At 34.5% G+C, this 11,043-nt stretch overlaps 1 protein-coding gene across 1 annotated transcript in view; it reads left to right on the top strand.

Annotated features, from left to right (window-relative positions):
* Positions 1-1,140: 1,140 nt before the first annotated feature.
* Positions 1,141-11,043, top strand: part of LOC143908965 (uncharacterized) — a 28,147-nt gene continuing 18,244 nt past the window's right edge. The window contains exon 1 of the mRNA XM_077426826.1: positions 1,141-1,519. Within this exon, the coding sequence (XP_077282952.1) occupies positions 1,414-1,519 (106 nt within the window). The 5' untranslated portion in view covers positions 1,141-1,413. The remainder of the gene's footprint in view (positions 1,520-11,043) is intronic.

Here is an 11,043-nt window from a genome sequence, read left to right as displayed (position 1 = left end):
CCGAGATAATTCCGACACTGTCCGTGTCAATCAGTCGACTTTTACTTGGGAGAAAATGCACGCAATTAATCTATGAAAATAATTAATGACACGTCTATCCAATTATGTGACATTTGTATGTCAAAAGTCACAAAACAATAGACGTGTTCACTTTCTTTCGCATTAGAGTGTGAGAGACACTTTCAATTGTTGCGGAAAACAAAATAAATAAGTCTGAAATAACATGTTATGATTCGAGATAGCAAAATTCAGTCACTGATCTATATGATATGATATAATCATGGGTGGTAATAACATAACCACTTTTCGTGTGAAAAGAAGTAGACACACAAAATAAAAAGACTTCTACTGTATTTACTCCAATTAAATACACATGAACACTTAAAACATTTGAGCTCTAATTTGTTATCTCATTGTAATAGAATGATGTTTTTTTATGAAATTGAATCAAAAAATATTTATCGAATTGACTAAAATCCAATTTATATATGGAATAAAGCCCCAAATAACTTGAAACTCGATGTTTTGGAATTGGGAATATTATCTTGAAATTTCGTCGACCTTTTTAGAGTGGATGTTTTTATCAAAAAGTTATTGATACATTATTTTGATCATTTATTTCGGATTCCAATAATTGAAAATGAAATAAATTAAAGTTAGATAAAATAAATAATCAACGACATATAAAAATAAAAAGTGCACCCAAACTTTTAGCCCGTAGTGTATGTATGTACATGCATACGAGTATGTCTATTTATAATTAAAATCTGAATAAAAAAAAAACTATTGTTCGTCACCTTAATATATTATTTAGCACATGCTGTACTAATTTCCATATTATTCCCAGAATGATTCTACAATTGTAATAATGTGTCCGTAAATAATAGAATACATGCGAATTTTCGACATTATAAGTGTATCCGCCGACGTGAATAAATTATCCGACCCGACGAATATGACTGATGCGTTTAAAGTCCAATTTGATGGTATCATAATGAATGTTATAACGAAAACAATAGACGAGTCAATTCAAGTTTAGGGCTGATGTAAGAATTAAGATTACTATCACAACGGGAAGAAGAAAAAGAAGAAGAGTGGTGGAACAATCGCAGGTAATCGCGAGGTATCTCAAAGAGCTTTGACAGTCAGCGTTGAGAGGTCGAGTGGCTAACACGCTTCCTTCCTGATCGAATCGTAAACAAACCGAACGTGTGTATGAGAGCTTAACTTGTGTTTTGACAATAGATAATAAACAAAAAAAAAACGACAAGTGAGACAACCCTAAAATGGGAAGAGCTCCTGTAACGCGACGCACGAATTGTATGGCGACGTGCAATCTACGAGCAAGACTATGAAACATTTAAACCAAAACTGACTGATAACATTTGATTAGTGAAGAAAATTCTTGTGAAAATGCGTTTCTCTAGTGAAAATCCGTTCGTGACGTCTTTCACGGCCATCGTCACCATAGCTGCCCTTTCGTCGGCTCATCCCCATGGAAGTCACAGTGTCAGATCTGGTGTGTAGACATTTTCATTTCACTCATTATATACTATTAAATATATATTATTTATAAATATATTGTATTAAAAAATTGTTGTATGTGATAATTTTTGGCAAATATTGCGAGTGTTCGCGCGATAATTGAATATGACATTACGAAACTCTCAAAAAACATCAATATCAATGTCGAGATATTACAATTTTCGATAGAATTTGATGTCGAATGATTTTGAATGTGACTTACATCGTACATACATTAAGACACGATGCTTTTACCTCACGAAGGCGTATTTACAAATTTAATTGGGCAGACTTTAAATGATATAGATATATTGGAGCATTATTTGTGACAAATAATTTTTAAAATCTTATGTATGATATTACGTAAAAGTATGGATTCAGATCTACATACTATTTTTAAATTAAAATATATATGTATCTATTTAACTTCATGAACTTCATTTGTAGCCATTTAAAAGAAAATCAAATATTCATTAATGTCATAATATTATAATATCTAATAAATAATTTCAAAGAGTCTTTGTATGTTTGTTTGTTTGGTTCGTAAATCCGTGACGTTCAATTTAATAAAAAAAAACAAATCAATATTCAAATAAATTTAAATAAAATAAAACTATTCAAATAAATTTAGTAAAATGTTTACTTTTAGATTGGCCATGTTTAAGAAAGTTTATATTACAAATACCGAACGAAGCCAGGTAAAAACGCTAGTGGTTCTATAAACAAATTTACATCATTTCATCATTTTGATTACTTGAGCTACTATTTTAATGAACGACACGTTCAGTGTATTGAAAAATTTCGTATTTAATAACATGCAAAAAGACATGAACGAGCGTGCGAGTTGGAAACCCAACAAAAATTCTACCAACACTCAACTCAAGTATTACATTATAGGCAATTTTAAATTTATTTACCAAATAAAAATAGCGGTAACTTAACGATAATTCGAATATCTTTACGCGTGTATGTTTTCGAGCGAATCCATTAAACGTTCTTGAATTACCGACGGGTCAATATTTACTGTAAGATTTATGCGTGCGCGAAGCGATGGCGACCTTCGTCGCGATGGGATGGTCGCATCCCATTTTATTATTATTAATTCATTTCATATAATCAATGCAAAATATACAATATTAAACCGCGACAAATGGCAAAACCAGATTAAATTAAACACCGGCCGGTTAATGTAATCGGAGAGCATCGTCGTCGTCGTCTACGCGTAATGCGATACTTCATCAAATAAAAATTATTAGCCTGTGTACTAAGTTTTGCATTAATAATAATACAGGTATATAAATTATTTTCAATAACCCGATAAATTGCAAAGTGCAAAAAGTAAATTAATATGTCTTAGCAAGTATAGCATACATATATTTAATTATATAATAAGTATATAGTTAATTTTCATTAATAATAATGATACAAAATCATTGCATTAAATATTTGTAGGATATAACAAAAGCTTAAGTATTAAAATTAAATACTTGAATTTCTGGCGCTGATACATTTTAAAATGACATATGTACATACATAAATACATACACACATACATACGTACAAGTAGCGTCCAGTGTCTTTTATGTAAAACAGGGGACTAGGTTTGGACAGAAAAAAATATTTTTAATTTTTGAATTATAATAATATGCCTTGAAGTGATGAGTATAATTTTGCATTTTCGTGCTAACAGAATTATCTTAGTAGCCTATTTTTCTTGACAACATATTATTTGTCTTTAAAACTTAATATTCTGAATGATGTGTTGAACAATCGATCGAGAATGCAACATTACAAGCCCTCGTTAATAATAAGGTATGTCTTTGCCTTAATAATAAGGGTATTACATAGTAATTTATTTATTACTTTTGTACATTGTAAATATAGTCAGTAACAACAAATTACACATCTTCTTTTAATTAATAAACCTATTCTGATAAAATCGTGAGTAAATATAGAATTTATATATTAATATATTATATTTATAGTTTGGAGATTTCGAAAAATAAATATTAAAATTATATTATACGTGACCACAGACGAAGACACACACGCATGCTCATTTTGACGCGGCCGGTTGGGCGAGCGTGAGGGGATGTAATAAGGTTGACTCGAAGGGTGGAGTGAGGGGTTTTTGCACGACAGCAGCAACACTAAATAATGAACATAGTATTATATATTAGTGCAGTGTGATATGCGAATCAACCACATACTCTCAATGAACATAATATGTATGTATATGCGAATCGACCGCAAGGGCTGTGCACGTTGAAACCGTTAGCGACAATAGCTTCAGGTGAGTGTGGTGGTACCCCGACTTAGCGCGACAGACAAAATCGCCCCGACAAAACCCCCCAGCAACATGCGCTCGGCGACAAAACCGCGCCAGAATATATGGAAAATTTAAAATATCAATTTCGATGTCGATTATGTCTCATGTCTCTCGCTTATCTTAAGTTAAGTTGAAATATCAACTAGTACAAAACTAGTACATATGTATGTATAATCAAGGCCGACGAGAGGGGGGGAAGGCGGGGTAAAGTTCCTGGGCCCGGCCTACTTGAAGGGCCCCGTGTCGGAAACAATGCCTGTTATATCATACTTTCTCATTTAATTATTTTAAAAAAATAACAACCAACATACATATAGATATTTCTCTAATAGTTCTGATTTTTCGCATATTAAAAGAATATATCTATAAGATTTTTTTTAGTTTGTCATACGGCCTGGAATAAATTTAACCAGCGCCCGAGATTCCTCTCGGCGGCCCTGTGTATAATTATATATAACAGATATATCAGTTTTACAAGCTGATTTAGGTATTACATATATATTATCGGTCTCCGTGACGAGACAGAATGTTAAACGACAGAAAACGCAAATATCGGAAGGCAAAGATTGAAAATCGAAAAAATGGTGCATGGTAAACGGTACATACTCACTTAATTTGCGCGAGTAGGATACAACAGGAACAAGAGAAACATGCTTTTCCTCCCGTATTCTGAGCGCGCACATTAATACGGGAGGAAAAGCCTGTTCCTCTTGTTCCTGTTGTATCCTGCTCGCGCAAATTAAGTGAGTATGTACCGTTTACCATGCACCTTTTTTTTTTTTTGATCTTTCGACTTAAGATTTTTCGATTTTCGATCTTTGCCTTCCGATATTTGCGTTTTCTGTCGCTTAACATTCTGTCTCGTCACGTAGACACATATATTATATAAGCACTCCCTTTAAATAACATTAAAAGCATTTTGCGTATCGATATTAACTATCTTCCGAGTACTCTGTATCAAGTTTTAAATTTTTATGCATATTTGGACTAATTTTTGCTTGCTCTTACATACATTTCTTACTCAATTTTCTGAATAAACATTCAAGCATATTATGCCGATAGTTCGTCGCGCTTTCAAACTGACCGAACGCCGAATATAAACAACAACAACATCAACAATATTAATGGAATAGCCGAAACAGTTAACGCATTTGAATACAATGCAAACGTGCAGTCAATGGGAGGACGTTAACTGCGGTAAATTTGATAACTGCGGTAAATCGTGCGTCTCGTACTACGAGACAGGACAGGGGGGAGCCGAATAAACCACATTCGGGTAAAATAGTTAACCGTTACGGCTCGCTTTTATACTAGTATTATTTTTATACATACATACGAAAATACATCGTCGTGGATCTCGATTTTCGTTGACCGTTATTTTCGCGGTGGAAAATTCGCCAACGACAATTGGCTGTCGTTACGTCACGAGAGTCGTTTGAGTGGTCGCGTGCGACGACGCTCGTTTATTTGACCGCCTCTCCATTCATACAACCGTGGAGGTAAATCAAGAAGAGCTGACTTCTCAGCATCGATACGAAATGCGTATCACTTGGCAGAGATTGAAAATTCGCGATTTGAATCTGGAAAAAACCCCGGGGGAGAGGGGACAAAAATTCACTGGGCCAGTGTTATTTGAAGGGTATAAAATCATATCGAGAAAAAATATTTTAAGAAGGAACCGATCGCAAATAACAAACTTGCTATGTATCCGCATTGAAATCTACATATATAATTTTGGAAAGGCTTTTTTTAATCAAAAAATTACTTTTCTTTAAAAAAATTTGCCTGCAGCGTATTTTGAAGGTATTTAGATATTGTTTATTTTGACATTTAAATAATATGTACAAGAAGGTTATACAATTATTTTTTTTGCCTTTCATGAATATTTAACACGTCTAAAAAGAGAAATATTTTTTTGTAAAATAAGTTTTCCTCCCCCATAGGAGGGTTGGGATTAGAATAAGGAGTTAAATCAAAATTATTGTTTTACCAAGGCTTGGGCTCGTTCTCGTACGCTCCGATATCACATTGTTTTATATTTTATTTGTAAATTCGCGATTTCTACAGATCAGCTAGTATGTTCTGACCCATAGGAATTTCACATTTTCTTTCATTGCAAGGTTTTCGAGATTTACTTTCAAAGACTACTGAAATGAATAATGTATCGATACTACATAATGTCAAACATTTTACTGTCACCGCGTAGAAAAATGTTCTTGGGAAAGGTTTTTGCTTAAATAAAATTATTTCCCGAGTGAAAATATAATGGAAAGTGGGCACTGCAAAAAATTTATAGGGTTGATAGTTCAAGTGTTTTATGTTAACTGTCGTATAAAATCGGTAAGTTATTATATAAAACGACCAAATTCTATATTTATATTTAATTTAATGGCTGTTTGCCATGGGGAGGAAAACGCACGATTCATATTAGATATTGTAAATGTTGAGCTTCGCCTTAATGTTCATAAGAAAGCTTTTCGACAAATAGATATCGAGATTTATCGTAAAAATTACAAAATTAAAATTAAAATGACAAACTAAAAATTACAAAATTTCCTACAGCAAAAATTGCTGAAATTATGGGCTATCCAAATCGCGTAAAATGTGAAAATCAGAATTACGTAGATATTATTAAGGCTGTAGGAATGTAAATATTTATAGACACGGTTCTAGTACACCAGCCCTCCGAATAGAAAACTTCGTCCTCCAAAATTAAAGTCTTTTAATTACTGGTAAGTCGCAAAGATCTACAATTGTAAATCAATAGTTGAATACATATTCATTTTGTTAAGTAGCCTAATGGCAAAATTTCCCGGTCTCCGTGACGAGACAGAATTTTAAATTACAGAAAACGCAAATATCGGAAGGCAAAGATCGAAAATCGAAAGATCTTAAGTCGAAAGGTAAAAAAATGGTGCATGATAAACGGTACATACTCACGTACATATTCACTTAATTTGCGCGAGCAGGATACAACAGGAACAAGAGGAACAGGCTTTTCCTCCCGTATTAATGTGCGCGCGCAGAATTCGCGCGCCTTCCGATATTTGTGTTTTCTGTAATTTAACATTCTGTCTCGTCACGTAGACCCTACATATACATACATGTATTTATGTATATTATATAATATCTCATGTGCAGAGTTAGACAAATCAAATTTTAACTACATTGATATGCAAATATTTTGTCGAAGGGTCAATTGTTTAAGTGTTAAAATGGCTATTTCCATATAGTGCACGCATCTTAAGACCGGAGGTTAATGTGAATTCCCCAGTGTCTACATGTGCAAACCGCTTATTCGTCTTTGACGTGTACACATTCTCAATGGTTAATTTATGGTGTTTTAAACGTCGACATACCTCGTGGGTCAAACCGGCAAAGAGTCGTTCTACGTAAAGGAATGTCGCGTTGTGTGAATGATCCTCATTGTCAACTCAGTATGTCGCATTGACAACGAGAAATTTTAGCATTGCTTCGCCTATCAAAAATAACATTAAATAAAGTCCCGAATTGCGTGGTTATAAACTTACTTTAACGGTTTGACGCCATGTCGTTAGTTTGTGCCTATCTAAACTTATACGGGTGTAAATTTTGCATTTTATCCAGCAAAACGGTTTAACGGTAAGTTTTGTGATGGTGGTTTGAAGATAGTGCAGTGTAGGTTTTATCTACTGTGCAAAGGTCATTATTCGTTGTAGAAATACTAAAGTCCTTTAAACGTTACGTTTTGTACGTGCATTATTTTTAAATTTCATATACTATGTACATACAATTTTCCATGTGAAATGTCAAAGTACAAAAATCGAATAATGTATTCATTCATCAGAACAAACGTTATCCAAATGACAAAAAATAAAGCAGAAAAACTTCATTTAAAATCACAAATTGTTTCATTCGAAGCGTTCCAACGAATGTTTCAAAAAATAGAGTACTTAACATTTATTGTTTCTACTGGTTTCCAATTCCAAGTAAGAGCGAAAACACACTGAATAGTATGGAATGTCACGTCCTTGGCTGCACGCTGTAACAGTGGGTGTACCCCAAACCGAATTGGGGTGTAGTTGCACGTGCAGAGTGCATATGTTTCTCCTAAATTTCACCATTACCGATCACTGTCAAGCAATAATAAATACAAGGATTAAATATCACCGAAAACACTCCAGGGAGTGATTTTTGGGACAGTGTACCATGTACGTATATGGGCTAGGAGTGCTGCATTTTTTTCGCATATTTTAAAATTATCTAAAAAAAAAAACACGTACCACGTATCACTCAGTGTGTTTTTACCCTAAATGTTTACGTATTCAAACTTTCGCAATTCTCGAGAGTTTCTACCGTCAATATCTAAAAGCAAGTTACTCTTAATAAGATCATTCTACGTATAGATTTTGATGCAATCCTAATCTCAAAATAATAATGATCACACTAAAAATGAAATGTTTAGTTTGTACCTATGATTAATTTATCTAGCTCTTGTCTCAATCTAACCATGGTAGATTATATAGGCGACAAAATTCAAGATAACGTGCGTTAAAACTAAGCAGTTGTGCTTCGGTGACAATTCATTATTCATTTGACATAAACATAATCGATGATCTTCTACTATCTCCCAGTTGTCATCTGCTTCGTGGGTTGGTAGGAAGATACGAGTGGTCTAATACAGAAAGACATTGCGCTAGGATACCATAGTTCATAAGTGTTGCACGGGACCACCCTAGTAGTTTTTGGTTTTTTTTTCTGTCGTTCTATTATATTTTTATCGTTTGGCTGCGTCGGGGCAGGGCTGGTCGAGTTTCGCATCTGGCCCAGACGAGTTCAGCTCGCGGCTCACAGGTGTTCTTTTCCGAGCTGAGGCCACTTTTTTATTCGATGTCTAATTCAGGTGTCGACCCGCCGGTTTCACGGCCATTGTCACTTTTGTTGAGCCCCGATTTGGCACCGCAATTTCGCTAACTGTACACGAGCCGCGGCAGACCGACCAGAACCGAGGTCTTTGACGGTCGTGACGGATGCTTTTCGTTTTGGACTTGATCTCGGCGGTGACATGCGAATTTGATCAATAATCCTATTACTCATGCCGACAGCGACAATGACTGCTTCATAAAGCAGTTAACTGGATTATAAGTCAATGCTTTCAAACTTCTTCTACAATTTCTTCTTTAATCAATTTGAAAAACACAGTTCTAATTACAGGCAACGATTTTTGTCTGTTTATTAGAATTTATAGGATTGGTTCTTATAATTATTGAGATTCTATCCATTGAGGATATCTCAATTCGTTGATTTTTATGCAACATTAAATGTAGCATTATATGTAAAAAAAACTTCCTTTGAAAATATAAGTCATGTACTCGTAAGTCACAACATAATTTTCCAATTGGATTCTATTTAAGTGAATTAAATATGATTCCAATGAAATTATGAAAATTGTCTTGATATGTAAATATTTATATTCATTTGAATATGATTTTAAATTGAACATTTAACTCTAAAAAGGTTTAAAACCTTTATCATCTATATATGTATATAATAAAAAAAAAATTTAAAAACATACCTTTTCTATAATTTGTATATAAAATTATTAATTTGAATAAAAACAATAATTTTATTTAACTACCGCCATCTATGTTTAAAACTAATAAACAAACGATGGATAAACGTCAACGACTATCTCGCCGGGCAGATATCAAACGCGTCTTACACGATATTTTTGCACCATCGTAATGGCGGAGGATCCATTTACTTATATTGATGACCAAAATGAGCAATATGGCAAGGTATAAAAACGATCGGATAAGAGGCAAACTTTTTCCTGAATTGTAATCGTAAGTGAAACGTAAAGGAGGTATGTAAAAATTAATGTCTGTGTGTGTGTGTCTCGAATAGGCTCCTAAACCACTGAACCGATTACGATGAAACTTTCAGGATTTGTTGTATGCATGTCCGGGAAGATTACTGTGGAAAAAAGGGAACGGAAACGGGAAAAACGGGAATGAGTGTCATTCGCTATAGTTTCAAATGTTTTCGTGCCACGACCAAGGTGTTCGCTGCCTGCGTTACTCCGACAAATGGGAGCGGGAACGAAAACGGGAACGGGAATTGCATGCGTTATTGTGGCATTGCAACGCATGCCGGTTTCAGCTAGTACCACAATATTTTCCTTGTTTTCTTGCTTCTGTTAAATTATTAAATAATGTGTTGGCAAAATCTAAAACTAGCTTTCTTCATTTGTTATTTCATCTTTGTTGCAATGATCCCGGTGGTCCATTATTTCACCGCAGTCTCCCGTTTATTATTTTTTATGGTGCACTCAGAATACCATTACAATAACCAATTACATATGTACATATTTACATACATAGGTACAAATAATACAATGGCATAAAAACTTTGCAAACAAGAAATATCAAATCAAAAGCGCACATTTGGTGCAACGTGTATAAGTATGTACATATATTTTATGTGTCTGCGTGTATAAAGAACAAAGAGAGCCAATACTTTATTTATACCGGTTCTCACAAAAAGGGTACCGGCCTGATAATAATTCGGGGAAATTTTCCCGAGGTGGAGAAGGCTGTTGCTTCGGCGCATCTCGATTATTCTTTTTTTCTTTTTACTTTTTTACCCTCACGGCCCTTGTTCTTGAAAGAACCGGCCAACCCGTTAAGGTCAACTTCTCTCCCCGGTTGTGCAAAGGACCGGTCCTGTCCGGAGAGGCTTCCTGTCCCCGATCACGTGCGCTTTGGGATACACTGCCTTGCAAGACCCCGACAAAGCGAGCACCTCGACTCCACGTCAAGTTCTTGTATCATTATTTAATTCGTATTGCTAATTGGCGATACAAAGTAACACAGCACCTAGGTCGCAATCTAGCAGCCAACACTTGTATTTCCAATATTATTAAAATTACTTATTTCAATCTCGAGTGCTGTCTAAAAAACAGTTCGGTGATTATCCCGCTGAAAGCTATCTCGTGCACGTCACTAAAATTTCGATCACGAAACATCTGGTACCCAAAAACTCCATCAATCGAAAGGCACCCACGCGAAATATTGTACTAACGACAACTCGAGTGCTAGATATTCCGTTCCGTTTACCATAAAAAACATAGAACAATTTTATATAGAACCATCACATCAGCCAAAATAGATAACTATGATGTGAGACAGTCAATAGATATTGAACTACAT

The sequence above is a fragment of the Arctopsyche grandis genome, chromosome 3 (genome assembly GCF_051622035.1).
Source record: "Arctopsyche grandis isolate Sample6627 chromosome 3, ASM5162203v2, whole genome shotgun sequence".
Classification (NCBI taxonomy): domain Eukaryota; kingdom Metazoa; phylum Arthropoda; class Insecta; order Trichoptera; family Hydropsychidae; genus Arctopsyche; species Arctopsyche grandis.
This window is presented reverse-complemented; position numbering and strand designations above follow the sequence as displayed.